The sequence below is a fragment of the Syngnathus scovelli genome, chromosome 9 (assembly GCF_024217435.2).
Source record: "Syngnathus scovelli strain Florida chromosome 9, RoL_Ssco_1.2, whole genome shotgun sequence".
Lineage (NCBI taxonomy): Eukaryota > Metazoa > Chordata > Actinopteri > Syngnathiformes > Syngnathidae > Syngnathus > Syngnathus scovelli.
This window is the reverse complement of record NC_090855.1, coordinates 1,845,541-1,869,094: the sequence shown is the minus strand read 5'-3', so window position 1 is coordinate 1,869,094 and position 23,554 is coordinate 1,845,541. Positions and strand designations below refer to the sequence as shown.

At 49.3% G+C, this 23,554-nt stretch overlaps 1 protein-coding gene across 2 annotated transcripts in view; it reads right to left on the bottom strand.

Moving 5' to 3' along the window:
* Window positions 1-2,988: 2,988 nt before the first annotated feature.
* si:dkey-22o22.2 (neural-cadherin) overlaps window positions 2,989-23,554 on the bottom strand; it is a 40,717-nt gene continuing 20,151 nt past the window's right edge. The window contains exons 4-34 of one of the 2 annotated variants that reach the window (XM_049730636.2): window positions 22,710-22,914; window positions 21,831-21,942; window positions 21,519-21,768; window positions 21,245-21,387; window positions 20,219-20,391; window positions 19,977-20,145; window positions 19,743-19,913; window positions 19,018-19,190; window positions 18,783-18,950; window positions 17,113-17,362; window positions 16,652-16,779; window positions 16,380-16,566; window positions 16,172-16,315; window positions 13,686-13,969; window positions 11,959-12,588; window positions 10,894-11,890; window positions 10,469-10,562; window positions 8,502-8,686; window positions 8,206-8,429; window positions 7,484-7,761; window positions 7,206-7,423; window positions 6,148-6,275; window positions 5,897-6,027; window positions 5,723-5,834; window positions 5,472-5,652; window positions 5,229-5,398; window positions 4,896-5,160; window positions 4,635-4,818; window positions 4,271-4,521; window positions 3,969-4,126; window positions 2,989-3,900 (exon numbers count right to left, since the gene is read on the bottom strand). In XM_049730636.2, coding sequence (XP_049586593.1) covers window positions 3,409-3,900; window positions 3,969-4,126; window positions 4,271-4,521; window positions 4,635-4,818; window positions 4,896-5,160; window positions 5,229-5,398; window positions 5,472-5,652; window positions 5,723-5,834; window positions 5,897-6,027; window positions 6,148-6,275; window positions 7,206-7,423; window positions 7,484-7,761; window positions 8,206-8,429; window positions 8,502-8,686; window positions 10,469-10,562; window positions 10,894-11,890; window positions 11,959-12,588; window positions 13,686-13,969; window positions 16,172-16,315; window positions 16,380-16,566; window positions 16,652-16,779; window positions 17,113-17,362; window positions 18,783-18,950; window positions 19,018-19,190; window positions 19,743-19,913; window positions 19,977-20,145; window positions 20,219-20,391; window positions 21,245-21,387; window positions 21,519-21,768; window positions 21,831-21,942; window positions 22,710-22,914 — 7,255 coding nt within the window. In that variant the 3' untranslated portion in view covers window positions 2,989-3,408. The remainder of the gene's footprint in view (window positions 3,901-3,968; window positions 4,127-4,270; window positions 4,522-4,634; window positions 4,819-4,895; window positions 5,161-5,228; window positions 5,399-5,471; window positions 5,653-5,722; window positions 5,835-5,896; window positions 6,028-6,147; window positions 6,276-7,205; window positions 7,424-7,483; window positions 7,762-8,205; window positions 8,430-8,501; window positions 8,687-10,468; window positions 10,563-10,893; window positions 11,891-11,958; window positions 12,589-13,685; window positions 13,970-16,171; window positions 16,316-16,379; window positions 16,567-16,651; window positions 16,780-17,112; window positions 17,363-18,782; window positions 18,951-19,017; window positions 19,191-19,742; window positions 19,914-19,976; window positions 20,146-20,218; window positions 20,392-21,244; window positions 21,388-21,518; window positions 21,769-21,830; window positions 21,943-22,709; window positions 22,915-23,554) is intronic. The other variant, XM_049730637.2, reaches the window with a different exon arrangement.

Here is a 23,554-nt window from a genome sequence, read left to right as displayed (position 1 = left end):
TTAGACCTGCTAGAGGGCGCTGCAAGTCAAATACATGAATAATATAAGAATCTATAGTTAAATTATTACTTGAGTAAGTACTCCATGGGGGAAAAAAAAACTACAAGTTGAAGGATTTGTACTGAGTACTTCCACACCACCTGTCAAAACATTGTTTACCTTTTGGAACACGTGCTGGCTTCTTCACGAGGAGGAGTCCACATGATGCAACGGGCAAGCGTGTTGCATAATGCAAAGAAGGGAGACGTTCGGAGTTTGATTGATTTGTCTGTTGGAGGAGGAGGAGTCGTAGTGAGGAGGCCTCCGTGACCCCCACGCACACATCCTCAAATGACTAACTGTACACAAAGCACTCGCAAAACACCAAATTATATAATGTTCCTTTACACCACGTGTGTGTGTGTATATGTGTGAGGAAGTGCTGACTGGGCTTATTTTTTAGAGGCAGAGTGAGACATCGACTCGTGTTTTCACCTCGTGAAGCCACAACTAATAATATTCACATTATATAATGTTATATATGATCTTGCGAGCCTTTCTATTTTTAGCTTTATCAAGGACAGCCTGTACAGTTGCAACCTTTTTTTTTTTTTTTTTTTTACTTCAGCAACATTTGACTAAAACAGGAGTACAATAGTTTTCCTCACTACTGATTTTAGAGCTTGCAAGTGTTCCTAATAAATTGTCCAAGTGGTGCACTTATAATGAAACTAATAAGTTTATGGTTGCAAACTTTGGAACTTTGTTCAGGTTAGATTGACATTTAATTGTTTTAAGACACACACACACAGGTCAAGGTCTTACTTTCGGGTTGAATGGTGGACATCACACTCCCTGTTGTTGTCTTTTTTACACACAATAAAATTAGACAAAAGTATTGGAACATCAAGCCAGCAACAATTATGATGATCTAGACAAAATCTCTGACCAAATACTTTCCCCAACGTTCAGTTGTGTACGTTGACAGATAAAAACACACATTGTCTTACTGTTCCTTATCAAAGCGCTGCACACATACTTTACAGTTAAACGTGCCTTGCAGTTTGATTACATAACATCTGAAACGCATGCCCTCCCCACTTGGGTGAAAACCATAAATCCTAACCGCTAGACCATATGGGATTCCTGGAATCTCAACTACCGTAGATGTGTTCCTAGGCTCAGAACATAGCGTAACCAAGAAGATCATATATTTATGTGGTGTCGTGTAGGTTATTTAAAAAAATAAAAGCCCAGCTTGCACCACTGAAATGGGAATTAAAAACCTCAAAACAAATGTATATATTTTTTTGCCTATCTCCATGTGTTGCTGCACCTTTTGTATTTGCATTACTTAAAGCAGTATAACATGGAAATGATTCGTTAGCCTGTCTATGGCGTTTCCCATTACGTGTTAGCATTATGCTAGCAAACATTAAAAATGCTATCTTTAAATTTGATGTCTGTGTTTTTTCACAAACCATGACTACAAGGGAGTCCAATGTATATTCTTAGCATGAGTATCCATGACAGCTAATTTGATACCCTCTAAATTTGTTTCCACGTCGACGCCCCACACGGCAGTTAATAATCGTATACAGCGATTTAGCGCCAGTCAGCTGACATCCACCCGTGTATGGCACAGGCACACACACATGCAGACACACTATCCAATGCTATTCCTGGCCGCGGTGAACCTTTTGGAAGCTGCCAACATCTGTGAAACTTCACACTGACCCGACTTGTATGCTGAAAATAGAAAGTGAGCACATAGATTGGCTCACGGTGTGACATTCGAAAGTTGATTGTCCGCCGTATGCGTGCGGTCAATGACTTTTTGCTCCAGCAGAGTCAGTACGTCAATATTTGTTTATCAGTCCGCTTGTTGAAATTGTTGTGTCTCTGCTGTTACCGTGGTTACTGAAATAACACAAAAACAGATCCTGTTCACCTGCATCACTATGGCAACCACTACAGCATACTCACCTATATCACGAGAGCAACCAAAGCATCTAACTTTCTTCTATTGTTCTGGCAACCAAGCATCATCTGCCTTTGTATCTCCATAGCAACCAAAGTGCAACGACAATCGGAGCATCCTTCAAAAATGCATCCCTATGGAAACCAAAGCATCATCTGCATCCTATTTGTGACGTCATTTTATAAAAAATAATACATGTTATCCACTCTTCTTGAAAACAATACCTGTGCATCGTGTCGGAGCTAATGCCGTACTGCATACGTCCACTAGAGGGCAGCATGTGTCCTGTCATGTCTGTCTATTTTCTTTCACCAGTCGCTAACATACGCAAGAGGCTCTATGTAAGCTGAATTTTTCATGTTATATGTTCAATTGAAATTGATAAGGATTCATTTGACTTACCCTGAACCTTAGGTCGTCTAACCGAAAAGAAGGTGCTTCAAATGGCGACTCAGCTGAAGGGTCGGCCTGGCTGGAAGTCAGGTGCTCCCAGGCTTTCCAACAAGCCGACTTTTGGGGTTTTTGACGCGGTCCGGGGCGAAACGCTTGGCTGAGCCGCGATAAATTTACATCTTTCTGAAGACTCGTTAATTACCCAGAAAATTGAGCACGGTCTTCTTTGTGTTTTACGGCGATTGGCACCGGCGTTTAAGTGCGTTACCGCCACCTACTGGTTTGGAGTGTGAACGATTGCGATATTCTTTCCTCTGCGTAGAATGACATTAGAACTGTACTTTGAATAAAACCTCAGAGGATATTCAGGGAAAAAGTTTTTTATTTATTAAAATTCATGTACAAAAGGAAATATTTTTTCAAGTAATTATAAAATGTCCATATTTACATTATATCATACACTTCAAATAAGCAACAAACACTTAAGACTTTTTCAAATGAACGAAGAAGCAGCACACACACTTCAGGTGCATAGTTGACAAGGAGAAAGAACTCAAAAGTCAGAAAAATATGTCCCCAAACAAAACAAGCTACATGAAAATGTATTCTTCAGTCATTCAAATGTAACAAATTTCTTTTCTATCCTGTGAACATATTTGGTGGGCATAGAAGGATTGATTTGTTTTCTCTTTGCTTTTCAAATATAAGTCACAAGTACATTCCTAAGGCAGCCAAGGACAAACTTAAGTTCCAGGAACTAAAAGAATTAATAAGTTGGAAAATTTTAGAAATGCAATTATATTAAGCACATTAAAATGTTCCAGTAATTTTAGGTTTAAATGCATCTGAAGAGGAGGAAAAAGGGGTCCAAAAAAAGCTCCAGTTGGGAAAACTTTAAATGATTGTTGCCGCCAACTATGGAAAAACTTCACTCTGCCCTCTTCAAAGATGGCGGATGATGTCCATTTTGTAATCCAGCCTCCCAGTTTTCACTTTAGTGAAAAATCGACATACTGTCCAAAAATGAGAAGGAGTCGAGACTGTCGGGTGGCCCTCTAGTGGCTGGGAGGCCGTCGTGCGACGGTCCCGTACGAGAGCGCCACTTGGGGGCGGTCATACAAGTCGCTCAGCGTCTGGAATTTGGGTCCCCAGCGCGACAGCCGCTCGCGTGTCGTCTCCCTTGCGTTGTCCTCCTCTTCTACGTCGTCGTACCCGAGTGAGCTGAGGCTTCCCGCCGGCGTTCCGGATCCTTCCTCCCGCCACCTGTGGAAGACGTCCTCTGGGAGCGCGTCCTCGTCGTGGTCGGCCTCCCACACGATGCGAGACACATAGTTCTTGAAGTCCACGTGGGAACGTGACGATGAGGGCGGGGGCGGGGGGTGTTGGTGGACGTGCGGCTGCGGGATGGTGAGGTAGGGGCCGCAGGCGGGGTGTACCTCCTCCTGCGAGCCCGGAGACGATTTGATGAGCGGGGCTGTGGTGCATGAAGACGACTGGGACAAGCTGGAACGCAGAGGACGCTTCAGCTCCGTCATGTCGTAGCCCTTCTGCACCAAGAAAAATACGTGTCGATTTTAAGGTTAGCATTTCAGATTTGCTGCGGACTGGGCTGTACCTGATCCTGCTCGCCGCCGCCTTCCTCGTTGTAGTTGAGGATGTTTTCGCGGACGTCCTCCCAGCTCTCGTGCTCGGCCGGGATGTGGTAGACGCCGCGCTTGCGGAACTTGTTGCGGCTGCCCTTCTGGTTCCACACCGTCACCGCCACCAGCACGGCTACACACACCAACACACACTGATTTAGCTCACTTGATAGGCTACGAAAATGTTAAAATATGTATGTAATAAATATAAAAAATAAAAGTATGCACAATGTTAGCCAGATATTTACACAACTGACGCATTGAGAAGGCAACTGACCAAAGAAGACGAGCAGACACATGCTGATGGCCAGAATAGAACTTGGACTGAGAGCGGCCAATCGGTGGCCTCGGTACTGGCCCAGCTCGCAGCGTTGCCCGCGGAAACCCTCCAGGCAGCGGCACCGGAAGCCGTCGGCCGACAACGGCTGGCACGCGCCGCCGTTGCGGCACGAGGCGGGACCGCACGGCGACGGCACGCAGCGTTCCGCTCCCGACTCGTCCGTCAGTGTCACCAGACCGCCGGGGCACCTATGAGAAACGTGTGAATCACTTTTTTTAAAGAGTAATATTTCATATTAGCATTTTGGGGCTAAAGGCTAAAATATGTGTTGCTTTGAATCTAATCGAAGGTGTGTATGTACCTGCACTGATGTTTTCTCCACAGGTCGACACAACGCAGCGATTCGGGGCATGGCTGTGCCCGGCAGGCGTCGCTGAAGCATCCCAACGTGACGCCGCGCCTCTCCAGTACGCTAACCAGATCACTGCTACTCCGCCCGTCCAGAGGGAGCGCTCGACCGTTGAAACGAACGTCCCGCATGCAACCTAAACATAAGACACAGAAGTATAAAAAAATGTGTTCCATTCATCAACCCGTACTGGATTCCTGCGCCTCGTCTCACCCTGAAAGTCTCCATCTTCTCCGCCATGGGGTCCCTTCCCCACCGTGACGCTTGTCGGGTCCACCACCAGCTCCCGCCGGTTCCCCAGCCGTGCCCGGGCCTCCCGCGAGCCGCCTCCCTGCTCCAGCCGCAGGACGAAAAGGTTGTCATGACGACTGAGGCCCACCAGCACCCACTGGCCCACGTCCACCCGCTGGCCCGGGAGCCTCAGAGCGTGGGCCCCGTCGCCCAGGTTGGCTCGGACCGAGAGGTGGCCCTCTGCGATCTGAGTGAGAGGATGACATCATTGTTAGAGCTTCCTGCATTTTAAAATTTCAAAACGATATCTTGTACCTCCAACACGATGTACTCGTCGGCTCCCCGGGACGTGACGGAGAGCAAGGTGCCCGAGTTGGCGCGGGTGCGCAGGAGCATTTGAATGTTAGTGCGGCGGTTGGTGGTGCCCCCGCCTCGAAGATGGAACCTCAGCATGCTGTCGGAATCCAACGAGAACTCCGGAACCACTGAAAGGCAAAACGACCACGGGGAACTTTAATTTAGACACACACAAACACACAAGATAGCAGTTGCACACACCTGTGTCGCACTTGTGTCCGCTGTGTCCCGGGTGACACTCGCAGCTGAAGGATCCCCAATCGGCTAAGCAGGAGGCGCGGGCCCCGCAGGAGGGCCCGGCCGCCGTCAAACACACGCCGTCCGTCGCCCTGCACCCCGGGCTGCTGTCCACGCTCTCGCCGGGTCGCGCCAGGTCGTACACCTGAGTGAAAATAAGCAAACATTGGATTTCTTTTCAATCAGAATGTTGAGTTCTTTTTTTGCGGGCGAACCTGAGTGTCCACCAGAAGGTTGCGGATGCAGCCGCTGAAATTAGCGTAACGCGGCTGAGGAGACGTCGGCTTCACGCCGCCCAGCTGGAGAGGCTGATATACGTTCAGATATCTGAAGAGGAGAAAGAAGGGATGAGCAAAAAAAAGGATGGAGGGATGGATAATGGTGGTCACCTCTCGTTTCCTGGCGTTTGGCCGGCCGCCCTGCAGCCGGACTCGTCCGTCTCGCGGGGGTCTCCGGCGACAAGCCCCTCCGGCTCGCTCACCTGCAGCCCCGAGCACTGATCCAGGACCAGCTGCACGGCCTAAATGAAGCACATTGGTGACTATTAGCAGTAGGCCCAAGTCGATTAATTTAATTTTTAATTGAAGTATTTATTCGATAGAAGTTGAGGATGTAAAAAGAGCAAGTTAGTCATTCCCACCTTGCCATCGCTGATGACGTCGAGTCGATGCCAGCGGCGGTCTGCCACGTTAGATTTGGCCGCTAGTTGCAGGGTGAGGGTCCCGGAGCCGTGGTTGACCTTCAAGACCGGAACGCCGTGCTTCAACTCTGCGTGGAAAAAAAACAATTCATGATTCCACAGTCATTATAGAAACGGACGCTAGGGGGCAGCAATCAACTGCTCCATTCTGGCTCAGCAAGCATTTACATACAATATGTTTGATTATATTGCAAAAATCTACATTTTGTTATGTTCCAGCATTACCCCAATTTGGAATGACTTCATTAAGATTTTTTTTCCCCCCAAATGATAAATTGTTTGTGTTGTTGGCTGTGCCCTGACAAAGTGAGGCGCTGCGAATACTTTTTAGGCGGCACTGTGAAGTGATGGGCTTGTATGTGTTTAACTGCTGCGTTAGCAGATGAACCCCATTAAAAAAACAGCACGAAAGCGGCGGGTCAATTCTTCCGTGCCGCTTCCAACATCCTCATGTCCACCATCGCTATTGAACGCCTTTAATGACAAAAGCACTCCTGTGATCAATGAGGCAGCCATATTTGATTTGCCCTCCCCCCCCGGCCGGGAAACGACGACAAGCCGGCGGGCGAGATAATTACGTAAGTTTAATGGCGCTAGATTATGCAAGACGTGTCTGGGAAAAGGCCGGGGGGGCGGCGGCGGCGGGGCGGACTAATCCTATAACGCCACATCAGGACCACCGGGAGGTGACATTAACGTCCCATGATGCTCTTTGTCTGCTGACACGCCGCATTGATCTGATCCCATTGTTGCGGAGAACAAGAGGATCAGCATCTTTGATAAGTACAAATCCAATCTTTTCGTAACTCTAGCCAGGAGGCAAAAATATATGGAATAGAAATGGTAAAATAGAAATTATAGTGGCCAGCAGAACTGCAATGTCGTAAGGGGCGTGGCCTAATGCGGCAATTTGACTGGTTAATTTGCATGTGAGCATTTGGGTGTGAGCTGTGGCCTACAGAAGTTCTCGTGATCATTTCAACCTGATCAATACTCACCGATGGAAATGAAATCTTGGAGCTCTCCGGGTTGGGCGGCGGGTCCGAGGGGCCCGTTGTAGAGCAGCAGCCCGTCGGCCGCCTCGGTCAGGAACTCCAAAGAAATGTGGCTCTGGAAGCACGGCGCCAGCGGTGGGAACCACGCGTAGCCCCCGCCGCCAAAGCTGTGCTTGGTCTGCTGGCACTCGGGTCCGTCGAACATGGGCGGACACTTGCACCTGACGTGAGGAAATTAATTTTCTTCTTCTTCTCATAATTGCATCATATATGACACCCACCTGTATCCGAGCGGACCGTCAAGGCAGGCGCCCCCGTTGAGGCAGGGGTTGCTCGGGTAGGACGAGCAAGGCAGATGCGTGGCCTCGCGACCGCGGCAACCGCAGCGCGCCGTGGTCTTGGCGGGCAGGGAAACCAAAGACACGTTGCCCGAGTGGAGAGCCGCCGGCGTCTGACCGAAGGACACCTGAGTGGAGCAGCCTCCGGAGTGAGCGCAGTCCGCGTGGGGGCAGTCGTCCACGCCCACCTGGGAGATGGACGCGGCCAGCACGGCTTCCAGCTGAAAAATAAAATGACCATCAAGCTAACGCTAAGGAAGCTAGCATGTACAATTTGAATCCAAATTGTTTGACCTTGGTGGAGGTCTGTGATGTGTGACAGTTTAGTGTACATGGATGACTGACTCTCCGCATCCCGAGTCGGGGTCAAGCGAGCATCTGCTTCTCGGGCTTTTAAAGCATCTCAAGTATTCATGTACACGCGTGTCCATGTGTGTGTGTGTGTGTAACATGGACATCCACTTAGCGACACACACGAGTGTGAAACCGCTGTATTGACCGGCGACGTGTCAAATGCTTGACATTGTGTTAAGTGCTGGTGTGCAAACAAATCTTTCCCTCCTTCCGCCCGATGTGGCAAAATAACCAACCATTTTTATCTCGCTGTAAAATTGAGAAGTAAAATGTGTATAGATTTTTTTTTTTTTTACTTTTTTTGAACTCACCTTTGCTTTATTGGCCGCCACGTAGCCGTGCAGCTTCTCGGCCTTGTAGTACGGCGAGCCGTGAGCGGCGAACCACACGCTCAGCTCCCCGCCGGCGTCTTCCAGGGAGAAGACGTGAACCTTCTCCGGTGGCGTCCGCAGGAGATCGGCTAGCGTTCGACCCAAACGGGAGAAGCGGCTCTCCTCGCCGCTTCTGGACGAGAACAGTTCTTCGACACTCATGTCTGGGAGGAGAACAAAGAGGTAACTCTTAAATCGTTTCGAGTAAACCCGAGCTTTCCCAGGTTCGTACTTACTGCGTAGTCGGAGGGAAGCGGCGTTCAGGAGCGCTTCCCGCGGCAGCTCGATCACCTCCACCTGCGCGGTGGACGTGACGTCCGGCCAGGCGGGATCGGACACGCGGACCTGCAGCTGGTAGGAGCCGGGGGGGACGCCTTCCCTGATGCTCAGCTGGCCGGAACTATGGTTCACGCTGAAAAGTCTGGACGATGATGAAAATGTTTCATTAGAGGTGACGATTTTTTTTTTTACATGGAAAAGCAAAAAAAAGCATTTTTTTTCCTTTCCTTCTTGCTAATTATTGATATAAACATCTAAAATCATACATGTTTGTGTTTGTAAAAATATTCATGTGATAATAACCCGGAATTTAATTGACTGGCGCACCTCCGACCGACCCCCTGCGTAGAAAAAATAAACATCATCCAAACAAAGCCTTTTATTGCCAATAAAAGCTCCCTTTAATTTAGTCATGCAAATTTGCAAATGAAACACTCGATTTTCCCCACATTTGTGCGTAATTAATTTTTTTTAATAACACACTCAATATGTAATTAATATATCAGACCACCATTATACTTTTAATCTCCATATTCCCAGCAAAGTTAATAAAGACCACAAATATAAATAACTTGGCGCCTTGGTTGCCCGGGCAACGAGGAGCAAGGACAAGTTATGTCATGGCACCTTGCCCAGACGTCCTGTATAAAATATAAAATCTCTGCATTAAAGTGATTTTTTTAAATGATGTCACTAATATTTCAATTTTCTTCTGTATGATGTCGAGCATATGCCAAAGTCCATTTCCAAAAGCCCCCGACTTTTTCAAATTGATTTGAGAGAATTTTAATGGTAAGCAAAACGTGTAAACGCATTTAAATGTTGCATTTGATGGCGTACCTACTTTTGGCTCTCCCTGTACTTATGTCCGTATTATTAAAGGCCTGGTGGAAGAGCAGATGTGCTCTGTGGTCGCTCGGAACATCTTGATGTAAAACCCTCACGCTCTGCCGCACCGGAGACGTCAACGCGGGCCGGCTAGCACGCTGGATGCGCGCCACGGCGCTCGTGTAGCGTTAAACACACGCCGCCGCCGCCGCGCCCTTTAGACTACGCGCCAGATGGGCCCATTAGTAGCGGCTGAAAGCGGGCCAAAACGTGTCCGACGTGCGGACGGCACGGCCGCCGCGCTCGCTTTTGGACCGTGAAGACGTCACGTGGCGGCGGCAAAGCACGTCAGCCGCCGCCATTGCCATGGAGAGCCGTCGCGTGATGTGGCTAACGTGTAAACAATCTGGAAAGCCGTCTGGGCAATCTTAAATTTCAATTGAACCCTCTTGGGCTCATGAAAGGATTATCTGATATTATTTTTAATTGTCGATTGTTCTTCTGGCAAAGCACTACTTTTGTCTAAATGACCCACCTCAACTCAGTTTCCTGGCATATTATTTTTATTGTCCATTGTTCTTCTGGCAAAGCACTACTTTTGTCTAAACGACCCACCTCAACTCAGTTTCCTGGCATATTATTTTTATTGTCGATTGTTCTTCTGGCAAAGCACTACTTTTGTCTAAATGAACCACCTCAACAGCACAAGATGCCACAAGTTGGCGTCAAATCACTACTTTTTTTCCCAATTGTTCTCTGTTACGTATGGTCCCTCCTTGGAGCTGTCTTGTCACGGGGAAATTTCGATACATCTTAAGTATAAATAGCTCATATCCTGGTTTCTTTTGATCCCCTCTTCTCCCGCAAGTTTCCATGTCGCTGTCTCTCTGTCACGACACACCTTTGTACTGGCAGCCACGCTCTGGTTTAAATCTGTCACTTTCACTTACGCACGAGTTCCCGCTTTTCTTCTTCTCCTCATTCATCTCAAAATGTGCAGAGGAAAACCTACAAAACCTCTTTGACTTCATTTGAAAATTTGGAGCCGAGCTATTAGCTTTGCTTTGGGTCAAAAAAAAAAAAAAAAACATCCTACCTGGATGGTTTGCCTTCAAATCGGTACGTCTTCTCGCTCCAGTCGTCCAGGTCTGGGGACGGGATTTGGCCCAGCGCTGTGGTTGGCAGAATACCTGCTTTCCAACAAAACAAAGTCCGGAACAATAAATTAGCCCCAAAAAAAAAAAAAACAATCAGAGAAGAAAATGTACGTAAGTAAGTTAGAGCAGCTGACAGCTGGTCTGAAGCGCTAAATAAGTGATGCAATCTGCAGGGAGACAGCGGAAGCACTCGACTGTGACAAAAACGTCTTGTGAGATCGGCGGCCGGCCGGCGGGCGAGCGGGCGGGTTGGTGGCGAGGACACGACGGGGGAATGTAAAGGTGAGGACCACCAGCCCAAAAAAATTCAGCTGACGACAAACATCCAAAAATCTCAAATGTGGTCTGGACGGAAGTGACATACCTTCATAACTATACACAATGAAGTTAGCGTGTCCCGGCGAGTGGGGGTGGTCGTTGCGGTCCCCGATGACCACCGTCAGCGTGCTGGTGGAGCTCATGGCGGGCGAGCCGCTGTCGATCATGAGGATGGGGAGTCGGTACTCTTTCTGCCGCTCGCGGTCGAACGTGCGCAGGGCGGTGACGGCGGCGCTGCCGTTGCGGAAATCCGTCAAGTTGAAGTCGGCGGCGTCGGCGGTGAGCGCCAGGAGCCGTATGGAGAACGGGCCGCCGTTGGACGAGAGGTCGCGGTCGGTGGCGTGCAGCAGCGGCGAGCTGGCGTTCATCCACACCGCCTGCGGGGCCGCCGTGTTCTCCCACACCACCGGCCTGTAGGGGGCCTCGAATTCCGGCCCGTTGTCGTTGATGTCCAGCACGGTTACCATGACGATGGCCGTGCCGGTCAGGCTCGGGCTGCCGGCGTCAGTGGCGAGAACCATCACCCTGTGTTGAGAGATTTTCTCCCGGTCCAAAGAGTGAGCCACCACCACCCAACCGGACTGGTCCACCAGGAACTGATTGTAGGGGTCCGACTCCTTGGCAATACTGTAAGAAAAGCGGCCATTTTGTCCAGAATCCAGATCGGTCGCCATCACCTGAGCGACGATGGTGCCCACGGCCACGTCCTCGGACATGGCCGGCGACTCGTAGAACTGCGGTAAGAAGACGGGGGCGTGGTCATTGGCGTCCTCCACCTGAACTAGACAGTAAGCCAGGCTGAAGAAATCAGCATCCTCCGCCTTCAGAGTGAGGTTGAAAGTTCTCTCCTGAGGCTTCTCAAAGTCCACTTTCTTCTTGAGCTTGATCACGCCGCGTCGGTTCACCTTGTCGGTCTCCACCAAGAACTTCCTGTCGTCGTCGCCGCCCACGATGCTGAAGGTCACGACGGCGTTCTCGCCCTGGTCTACGTCGGTGGCGGACACCACCAGAACCTCGCTGTTCACCTCCAGGTCTTCGGTTACCTGAGGAACATGAGTTCAAGCCAACCCTTGAGATCTTGAAAACTGAAATGAGTGAGTGGTGGACTCACCTGAGCAGTGTAGACTCTCTGGGAGAAGATGGGCGGGTGGTCGTTGACATCCGAAACCAGGATGGTGGCGGTCCCCGTCCCGGCTAATCCGCCACCATCTCGGGCTTCCACCACTACCAGATAACGCTCCTCCAGTTCCCGGTCGAGCGAGCGCAACACGGTGTAGATGGTCCCCGTGGTGGCGTTGATGGAGAACAAGTTGAGGTTGATCTCGTTGCGGACGTTCTTGACGATGCTGTAAGTCAGTGCCGCGTTCTTCCCTTGGTTGGCGTCGTCCAAATCCATCGCTCTCATCTCCATGACGGAGGTGTCGGCGGGGGAGTTCTCGGCCACTTGGCCCACAAAGCAGCCGTCCGCTTCCAACGCCGGGCACGGGAAGAACGGCGCGTTGTCGTTGATGTCACGGACCTCCAAGAGAACGTCGGCGAATCCCGTGAGTCCCGACCCGCCCTCATCCGTGGCCAGGACCAGAAACCTCCAGGCTGGACGTTCCTCCCGGTCCAGACGGCGTTGGGCGTAGATCCTCCCGGTGCGCTCGTTGATCGTGAATTCGCCGCCGGCGCCTTGTCCGTGGAGGGAGTATCTCACGGCGCTTTGGTCAGCGTCCTGGTCGGGATCGGTGGCGGACACCTGGAAAAAATATCAGACCCACGTCGTCACGGCGGTCCACCAAATGAGTTGAGCTTGAAGAGTATTAACTTGGTGATCCTCTGACCAAGCAATCCAATAAGCACCTGGCGTCTTATCGCCATGTTTTTCATTAAGCAGCCGCACGGAAATAAAACCTTCGCCGTCCTTTTATCTCCCTCGGCGACGCCAGCCGGCTTGTCAGCGTGCAATTAACGCTTAACGGCGACGTCGCCGAAGAAGAGAAACCAAAATGACACTTTGGAGTGTTTGTTTCTCCTTCTTGTTTACAGAAAGCTTTGATGTGATCCCACCACCTCCTCCCTGCGTTGCCATGGCGACCGGATCGATCCCGTCGGCACAATAAATCATCCATTTCATTTAATTGCTCGGAAAATGATTTGTTTTCTAAATACGATGGACGAAGAGGAGGAAGAGGAGGATGAAGAGGTCGGCCGGAGCACAGGTGAGGTGAGGAGCGTTCGTTTTAAATTGGATTTTCCCCATCTGTTGGATTGTGGGATGAAGAAAAGGGCAAGGGGGGATGGCACGCCATGGCGGCCGGGCCGGCCGGGCGGGCGCACATCAAATCAATTCCGGGGGAAGCGAGGCCGGGCGGAGGACCGGGTGACACGGCGGATTACTTCCCGGCCCTCTGCGGCGTGCCTCCATTTTGCTAATCTGATAGAGCGTTACGGCGGGGAAGGTGTGACCAATGGCGGATGAACGAGGGAGGAAAAAAAAAAAAAAAGAGGAGGAGGGAAGTTCTCAGAGGACGTCTGACGCCGTCGCACGCTTGCAAGGTGTGGAATGACCCCGTGAAGTGAACAAAAAGTATTGGGAAGAAAATGTGATCTTTGGACAAAAGTATTGGGACGCAAAAGTTAAAAGGAAAAAAGTAGACAAAAGTATTGGGACGACAAAACATGAGGAGAAACTGTGGAGTTTGGGCAAAAGTATTGCGACACTCGCTGGAAGTGAAAGTAAAAATGTGGACAAAAGTATTGGGACATCCAGAAGACAAAAATGGAAGAAAATGCAAAATACTGGACAAAAATATTGGGACATGTACACAAAGTCAAGAAATATGAGCGACGCACCTCCATGATGAAGACAGGAAGCTCGGTGAGCTCCTCCTGAATGACGGCGTGGTACTCGCTCATGCTGAAAACGGGCGCCTCGTCGTTCCGGTTGACCACCTGCACCACCACCAGCGTCTCGTTCTCCCACTTGCCGTCCGAGGCCACCAGTCGCAGCTCGAAGCGCTGCTCCATCTCGTAGTCCAGCGGCTGCGCCACAAAGATGGTGCCCACTTCGGGCTCCACGTCAAACGTGCCCATGGTGTTGCCCGCCGCGATTTGATAGCGTAGCTTGGCGTTGGCACCTGTGATGAAAAATGGGACGTTTGATATTTTAAGATGATTGAGGACTAGTCATAGAAGACATCAAATGTAGCTCTGCAAGTCCCGAGACACTTCATTAGGTACACACGTACGACTTTTCTTGTGATCTCTGACACTTGTGTGGCACGTGTGTAGCACATTTACATATTTTGCACGTTTTCTTTTTTTGTCACCTGCCAAGGGACGACGACATATGCAAACGAGCAAACCTCTGGCATGTTTACGTTTGTGTTGTATAAGCATCTTCATGAATATTCTTTAAATTAGATAAGTTTGGTAGCTAGCGAGCTAGCTAGCGGTCGACAACAGCATGAAACAAAATATCAGTCGAATTCCAACCAAAATGAGTTTTGCACAGTTGGCCTTGGTAAACACACACACACACACACACACACACACTCATGGACAGATGCATGATGGGAGCCCAGAGGCAGGTCCGTCTGGGTCGAGGCTCGCTCAACATTTACTGGCACCGAGGAGAACTTAGCAGGCTATCACCATCTGTGGAGACATGCAGGACCTTCATCAACACTCCTGCGAGTGTGTGTGTGTGTGAAAGCTAAAGCTCACCGGTCCTTCACGGCCTCTGAGCACGATCTGTAGCGACCAGTGTGTGTGTGTGTGTGTGTTGAAATGTGTACAAGGGGAGTAGCTGCAGTGGTTCCTCGCCTGCAGCAGCTTCACTAATGATCAAGCAGGCCATATGGCATTGCCCTCTTCTCACACACACACACACACACATCCGCACACACTCCTAGGTGCTGATTTAATTGGCGACCCAGCAGGAGGCTCTAAAATGAGATGAAGGTCAGTAGAGGGCTCCTTGTGAGGTGGACCCTCGGGGGAAGTTGTCCCCCAGCTGTGACTACAGGTCCACCGTGCTCTGAAGGACTCCTCATAACTCACAGCTCAAAGTTTCATGATGTACAAAAAAAAAAAAAAAGTCCCTGGAGTGGTACGGTACTTCAAACCACATGTTGGTTCTGTGATGACTCGGTGTTGGATCGATTGGTTCTGGGTTATTATGGTCTGTTACGCTCTCGTTTTATTGCGTTGGTACCGCAATGGTCTATGTTAGTACGATAATGTTGGTTTTGTTTTTTTATGTGTCGGTTCTTAGTGGCTTACTAGACACAAGGATGTGTGTGTGTAAGAAAGAGTGAGCGTGCCCATCCGTGGCCGACGTGTGTGTGTGTGTGTTGTTTGTAAATGTGCCGAAGTGTTTAAGTGTGTGCGCGCGGAGCTCCAGGCGACACCGCTGCTAAAGAGCCAACTCGGCAGAATCTTAAACAGCCTTTTGATCTCATTAGCAGACGCACTTAGTTCGGCACATTTTCCAGTCGGAGGGCCGAGTAGGATGCGGAAATCACACAGGGTGACAAAGAGCTGCACCGACTAATCAGCTTTACGAGGGGGGAGTGGAGTGGAGGGGGGGATTCATCCATCCCCGAGTTTGCACTTCTCTCGCTATATAGTAAGATGAGGAAGTAAATATACTAAGGGATTTTCTTCGGCTGCACGTGAAGGCTAAAATTCAAATATTGGAAAGTGTGGTGTTGAAATTCCCCCCCCGAGTAGATAAAACCATCCATGCTAATTTACGTTAGCCGGTCTATGGTGTTTTACATGATATATTAGCTTGAAGCTAGCAGGCTTTCATTCGAGGATTACCTTGAACATTTAATTTTCTTTTGGGTTTGAAACTTAACTTTAGATTGTATAATAAAGTCAATCAGGACTACTGGTGTGTGCGTCTCCCATAGCACGACACAGAAGAGGAAGCGAAAGGTGCAAAAAGTGAAAACAAGCCGAGCCCCGGGAGGCTGCCAGGCGTCGCCGGCATCCGCCGTCATCACCACGAAGCAAAGAAAGGAGCCGCTGTTGTTGATTTGCGGCCCCCCGCTGCTCATTGGTGGAGAGCGGAGGAGGAAGACGAGCGTGGGACAAAGACAAACAAAAGCATCAAAACTATCTGGCTCAGGGGGACGCGGTGGCGCTCGCTAACGAGGGGAGGAGGTCGGCGGAGGGGATTCGTGGAGTTTGGATTGTGACATGTTGGGTAATGAAATCTAAAAGGAAAAAATCTTTGTTGTTCTTGTTTTAGTAGCATTTGTAGCAATTGTGCCGTGTTACCCTTTTCCTATCACCCGTGGCTTTGGCGCCATCTTGTGTCCGTGACTGACCTTCGTCGTGGTCGTTGGCTGTGACGGTGATGATGACGAAGCCCACCTCCTTGTCCTCTTCCACGCTCACCTCGTACACCGAGCGCGGGAACGTCGGCGCGTTGTCGTTGACGTCGGCCACAAAGATTCGGACGTAGGCTGTGTCTGGAAGGATCACGTTGTCAGTCAGTACCGTGTGTCGGGTCGGTACTGGTTCCGAGATGGTTACCCGTATTGGGGTGTCCCTGCTGTCCCGGTCTTGCCGACTCCGAGCCGTCCTGCGACTGGACCTCGATGAGGTAGGAAGCTTTCTGTTCTCGGTCGAAGGAAGCCCGCGTGGCGATGGCGCCGCTCATCGGGTCGATGCTGAACAACGCGAAGTCTCCGCTCTCATCCTTCAAGATGGTGTAGTGAACCTACACAGCGGGAAAGACGATGGCGGGTTCCTTTGCTGATCAAATGGGGGAAGACTATTCACGTGGGCGGCAGGGAGGGTCTTACCATGCCGTGAAGGCCCGAATCAAAGTCGATGGCCGACACCTGCGCCACCGACGTGCCCACCTCGGCCCCCTCGGGAACCGTGGCCTCGTACGTGGAGGACAGGAAGAATGGAACGTTGTCGTTCACATCTGAAGAACGAAGACGTCATGGGAGAGCGTGAGAGGATTTTTAATTAATTGTATAAATAAACTGTTCATGAAATAATTGGCTAATTGATTACCATAAATATAATATATTAGAATATATATTTTAATATATTCTAATATTATAATATCAATAAAAATATTTTATTTCATGTACTAAGGGGTTAAATAAATCCATTTCCAAGACAAAAAATAAGAATAAATTATTAAAAATTAAATGAATACAAATTAATTATTGAAATGTATTGTTTTAACAAACTATGAATATAAATAAAAAAAGTTTTGGGAAAAACCTACCAATGGGAACTTGACTCTCACCTGTCACGTTGACGTAAACGGTCGCAAAGGAGGCGAGTGGCACGGCGGCGACGTTTTGGACTCGGACCCTGAGAGCGAAGAAGCGGGTGGTCTCGTAGTCCAGGTTCTCGGCCACCAGGATGGAAGCCGAGCCGCCCGCCCGGTTTGGTTTGATGTAGAAGCGTACAGGCATGTTGGTCTCGGGCACCTGACCCTCCTCCAAGTTGTAGGTCACCCGCGGGTCACCCAGCGCAGACGTGGCCTTCACCGTCTGAGAGAGGGGCATTCGTTCGATTATACAAAATCGTTTTTATTTGGAGTAGGCGACACGAAAGTTTGACTTCATGAGAGCAGAGTACACGTTGGAGGTCATCCTTTTTTTTTTTCTTCACGTCGCCTTTTGACAAAAATCAGACGCTCCGAATATCGGGTCGCCATGACGACGCGTGAAAAGAACGCCTGGCGCGCTTCACCTTTGAGCGCTGCGAGGCTGCGCGTCAGCCTTGTAAGGACAACGAGGAGCAGCCTGGCGGAACATTCCAGAACATTCTTCTCGGAGCACAAAGAAATCAAGTCGGTGGATCTCGAGTCAAATTTGGAGCGCTCATAAATCAAAAGTGAAAAACTTGAGACTTTTATGTGTGTTTATTTTTTTTGCTCTGTTGTTGACCTTGGGATAACCTCAATCTTCTTCTCTGACAAAAAAAAAATACTTGGTCGAGAAAAGATGAGGGGGAAAAAAAAAAAGAAAAAGCGTCGGTAGGAATGTTTCCAAGGAAAGTATTACGTTTTCCGCTGAGTGAGAAACGCTGTCCGAGCAGTTCAAACACAGAAAGACTCTCAGCCTGAATGTAATCGGAATACTTCGACAATGTGACTTTTTTTTCCAGCCGTTGACTTTATTTCTATTTTGCGCGCTGATGCTTATTAACACCGATAGATTCCGAAGAGAGGAGCTATTTAATTATACGGCCCGTACGTTTTTTTGGTGACCCTGAGGGATTATCGTGAACAAGAGGAACCTTCGATATAACATGGACAACGCTTGAGTGCCTTTAGAATTCATCTCCGCAACCATGCTCGTGACGCAAAAGATTCATATTTCAAATCCTTGTTCTCCATTGAAATGAATAGATTGCTGTTAATCCGTTCCAACTTCCACCAAAAATAAAACAAAAATATGTTTAATATATTTTTTTCTCTATACAGACTATAGCATTAATAATTTTATTTATTTATTTATTTATTTATTGTTTAGTATAAATAAAGTTTGTGTATAAAAATTCTTCAGTCCGCCACATTCACTACAACATAAACATGTTACCTAGAAAGTTTTGGAGATGAGAAGAACTTTTGTATGGTTTTAAAAATAATCTCAGCACATATGCCATTAAGGAAAAAAAAATATGACAGACTGCCTCGCTACCTCGTTAGCGGTGTAATTAACAGGACGGCTAAATTTAAAACTAGCGCTCCTCCGGCGTGTGATTAGCACTCGAGTGGAGAGCAAGGAGCCAGACGGGGGAGATTTGAGGGCCACTTCATTAGGTACACACATCCAAACATTCTATTGTCGTTGCAACCTTGGGCTTCAGCATTTCCATCAAGTTGGTTAATATCACAAAGATTTTGGAGTTTATATTTCTTCCATCCGTCAGAACGGAGTGCGAGATGGTCCGAGTTGTTCTTACCAGGATCTTGGCGTCCCTGACGGTGTTCTCGGGCACGGTGACCCAGTACTCGGGCTGCTCCCAGTGCGGCGGCTGGTTGTGAACGTTGGTGATGATGACGGTGAGCTCCACCGAGCTGCTGCGGTTGCCGCCGTCCGACGCCACGATCTGCTGGCTGATCTTGGACGTCTGCCAGCCCAGGAGAATCATTAAAATTGCCCAGCCGGAGCCGAGCAGGGCAAATGTGTCACCTCACCTGCGAGATGGGTTGATTGACGTAAATCCATCCGGTGCTGGGGTTGATGTGGAGGTAGGCCGGCTTCTGCGGCGACAGCGAGTACGCGATGGCCGCGTTGCTGCCCTGGTCGTCGTCGTGCGCCGCCGCCCGTAGGAAGCTGGTCCCTACGGCCGTGTCCTCTCGGAGGAAATCTGCGAGAGGCCGGGACAGAGCGGCAAAGCTCACGTTGAATATTTGATGCGAGCGACGTGACAGCAGACGTGGAAGAAGAAGCGCAGCATTCTGACATTCGGACTTTTCTGGAAATCCTGCTGACTGGATGCCGAATGTCAACGCTCATCACGCAAAAAAAAAAAAACCAGAAAGCTTAATCTGATCTTGGAAGCCTTCTTTTAATTTGAAGGACACACATTTGGGAATTTCTGTTTGATGGCGTTCTGTTTTCATTCATTTTAATGAATGAATCAAATATGGATTTCATTGTACGATGATGAACGCTCAAACGCACACACACGCATGCCGGGACGATTCCGACGCTAAATACTTAACGATGTCCTCGTGCGCTAATGTGACGAGGACAACTTGTGACGCGACGCTTATCAAAACACGCAAACAAACAAATAAACAAACAACATGGACGCCTGAAGAGCGCCTTCATCTCTCCGTCTTCCCCCTCCCCCGCCCGCCTCGCGGCCTGACGTCGATGCAGACTGACGGCTAACGACCGACTGACAAACACTCACACTGGTAGCGGCTGTTCTCGAACTTGGGGTCGTTGTCGTTCTGGTCGGCGACCAGGACGGTGATCTGGCAGATGCCGATGAGCGGCTCCTCGGCCTGGTCGGTGGCCGTGACCGACAGCGTGAACTCGCGTTGCCGCTCCCGGTCGAAACTCATCGCCGTGGTGATGGCGCCTGATCGACAAAGACGGCCAATAAGATCGATGGGTGAATTGATATTACGTCATCGATACCTACCGGTGTCTGGATGGATGTCGAATCCGGACGACACCCCGTCCCTGTGCATGATGCCGTACTTGACTTCTCCATTCACCCCCATGTCGGCGTCCTGGGCCTGGACCCTCAGCACAAAAGTCCCGGGGGGCTGGTTCTCCAAAACGGCGGCTTTCAGACTGTAGTTCTGACACTACAACAGACGCGGCGGCCGTTGGATCACTTTGAATCTTTTAACGGAGGAGACGCTCGGAAACGACAAGCACCTCCTGGAAGACGGGCTTGTTGTTGTTGATGTCGTTGATCCCGACGATGACTTGAGCCGAGCTGCTGAGCGGGTACGGACCGCCGGACGCGTTGTCGTCGGTGGCGGTGATGGTGAGGACGTACTGAGGGCCTTTCAGTCGAGGCGGAGGGCTGCGCCGTAGCTTAATGATGCCTTCGAACAAACAATGGAAATAATATCGAAACCCTTCCTTCCACCATTTAGTACTTCCATTCTCCATTTATTGATCGGGAATTTACCTTTCACTGTGTACAACATTTTAACATGGGTGGCCAAAACCTCATATATTATCCGGCGTTGTTGAGAAAAAAAAAACAATGTCGCGTTTTCATGTGCAAACAATCAGGCGGCCATTAGCATAACACAGCAAACAAACTGTAAGCAGCTTTGCCAGGGATGAAAATACTTACTCCACACTTTGAAGTGACAAAGCCCAACATCCCAGCGAGCGAAAAGGCTATCTGCCATGTGAGGGTAACAATAAAACATTCTTATAGCCATTTATGTGTTTAGAGCTTTGCCGTGCGTGTGTGTGTGTGTTCTCTGTGTGTGTGTAGCGGGCGATAAGGTGCAAAACACACAAAAAGATAAACATGAGCAATGCGCCTGAATATCAATAAATAATTATGTGTGTATTCACGTTTTTATATATGCACGCCTGTTTGGGGACTCGCTAGCTTTGTCCCTGATATACCGGTTGCCATGGCAACAGCGGTGGTACTTGTGTGTGCGTCGACGTTTCTGTCACCGTTGCATGTGGTTATGCTAATGCATGCTAACAAATAACATACCGACTACCCAGGGAGAACTAGCGTCAACGCGGTTTTGTGTTTCTCATAAAAAAAAAACGGCTGTATGTTTATGATTTGCGTAAAGCCGTGACAAAATAATTGGAATTAATTAGAAGTGCATTTACATTTTTGCTATCGTTTCTTTTCGGTGCCTTTTAAAAAATGTATGTTCTCCAAATTAAAATGAGATTTGGGCTATTAAACGAAATCCTCACCTTTTTGGTTGTCCAACTGGAAGTTGCTATCCTCGTTGCCGCCCGTGATGGCGTACGAGACGCCGTCGCCGTCGGGGTCGTTGGCGTGGACGATGGCGACCAGGGTGTCGGGGCCTGCGTCCTCGCTCAAGAATGTCTTGTAGCTGGAAACAAATGGAGTAGAGTCATAAAAGTGTTCTTCTACTTGTTGCTAGCTTCTACTAATATGCTAACAGATAGCCTAGCTCATCTAGTAATGGCTAAACTAATTTCTTCAAATCTGCGTTTGTCATACACCATCTGCGAGAAGACGGGCGTCTCGTCGTTAGTGTTGGCCACCCGGATCCGTATGGAGGCGGTTCCCGTGCGAGGCGGCGTTCCTGCGTCCACGGCGACCACCAGGAACTCGTAGATGTGATTGGGCCGCTCGTAGTCCAGCCGGCGGGCGGCGCTGACCACGCCCTCCGAAGTGATGTCAAAGTCGTCGCCGTGGACCGAGTAAGACAGCTCCGAGTTCACGCCCGAGTCGCTGTCCCGGGCCAGAACTGAAGATAAGATCGGACTTTTAATCCTCCCGCAATGTGAGATGGAATGTTTTAGATCTTACTTTGTAGCAGAGACGTTCCGGGTGCGACGTTCTCAGGAACGTTGTCCCGGGTGTAGATGGAGTGCAGGAACTCGGGGGTGCAGTCGTTCTCGTCTGTTATGTGCACCACAACCTGTAGGTGGCATCTTGGCGTTATTACGCAATGAGCTCTGTTTCACTTCCTGTTTTATTTATTTTTTTCAGTTGATTCGAACTTCTGGCGACTCCACAATATCGCGTGCCGCGTGACATTTCTTCTCAAATGTCCTTTGGGGCTGAAGGCAACACAACCTATAGATGCGACCGTGAGGTACACTATAAATAGTGTCACTGAGGAGGAGGCAGCGTGCACATATGACACACACACACACACACACACACTCTTGGGCTGGATTAGCCAGCCAAGCTAATAGAGTCGCCGAAGCCTTCAGGGGCCACTGGTAGCCATTTTAAAGCACTTACCAACATCTGGACAGCAGGGAAGGTGATAATGGACTCCTCCAGGTAAGCGTGTACATGTGCGAGTGTGTGTGTGTGTGTTGTGTATTAACGCTATGACATCTTCAAGGCTTCCCATGAGCAGTTGGCAAAGTTTCCTCACAATTTGTGTGTATATTAAAGAGCGTGTGGATAAGTGCGACGGCGATGGCGTCTGATCACGGAGCTTGCGAACGCAGCTTTGATGTGCTGACTTTTCATCAAGCACCCCGATGGAAACGAGGTCAATGGCGGCGAGTGTGCAAATTGGTGCGTTGCATCACAACGTCTGATTCAGCAGCGGCGCTTGGAAGCTGGACAGTCATCACCCGAGACAAGTTTGGAAATAAAAACACTTAAGTCCCCGCCAGCGGATGTGTTCCTAATAAAGTGGCCCGTCACGTCTGTTGTTTTTTTTCGTACCTCGCTGACGCCGCTGAGGCCGGTGTCGCTCTCGGAGGCTCGGACTTGCAGCGTGTGCACGTTGTGCCCGCTCTCGTAGTCCACGGCGCGAGTGAGGCTGAGGGCGCCGCTCTCCTGGTTGATGCTGAACAGATTGCCGGGATTGGATTGCAACACGTAGGCCAGCGGCTTCTTCTGGAAGGACACGGCCTGGACCGCCCCCACACTGCACGCACAAAACAGTTTGGGAATGATAATCATTGTTCTTGGATAATAATAAATATGTGGTTAAAAGTGAAATACAACTGAATGTACAGTGATTCCTTCGTTGACCACAAGAGGGAGCTCACGTGCCCCTACTGGTAAATCAGAGTTACGAAACCTTCAAAATCAAAGTTACAGGTTCCACAAAAGCTCATTTTTTTGCAAGGCACTATGGAACTCTCGAATTAACAAATGAGCGAGACTCAATTTTTTTTTTTTTTAAATGCCAGCTAAATGTGACACGGGCGACACATCAAATGGACCCAAATGGGTGCGCGCGCACACACACATGCCCCCCAAACACACAACTCACAGGGTGGCATGGACACTCGGATATTATTAACACAATGTGCTTTGCGCCAGAAGCCCGAAGGGAACCCACACACACACACACACACACACACAGACACACACACAAGCACATATCCCTTCATGTTTATCCAGACCTCGCTTTTAATAAATATTTGAATTTGCCACACTTTCAAACTCTCAGCCTCGGGCCACACACACTCTTGCATCTGGGTCCTCTTCATCTGTCATGCTGCCTCCAAACTCCATCCTCCATCCTCATCCATCCATCAATGAATTAAGACGCTTGGCAC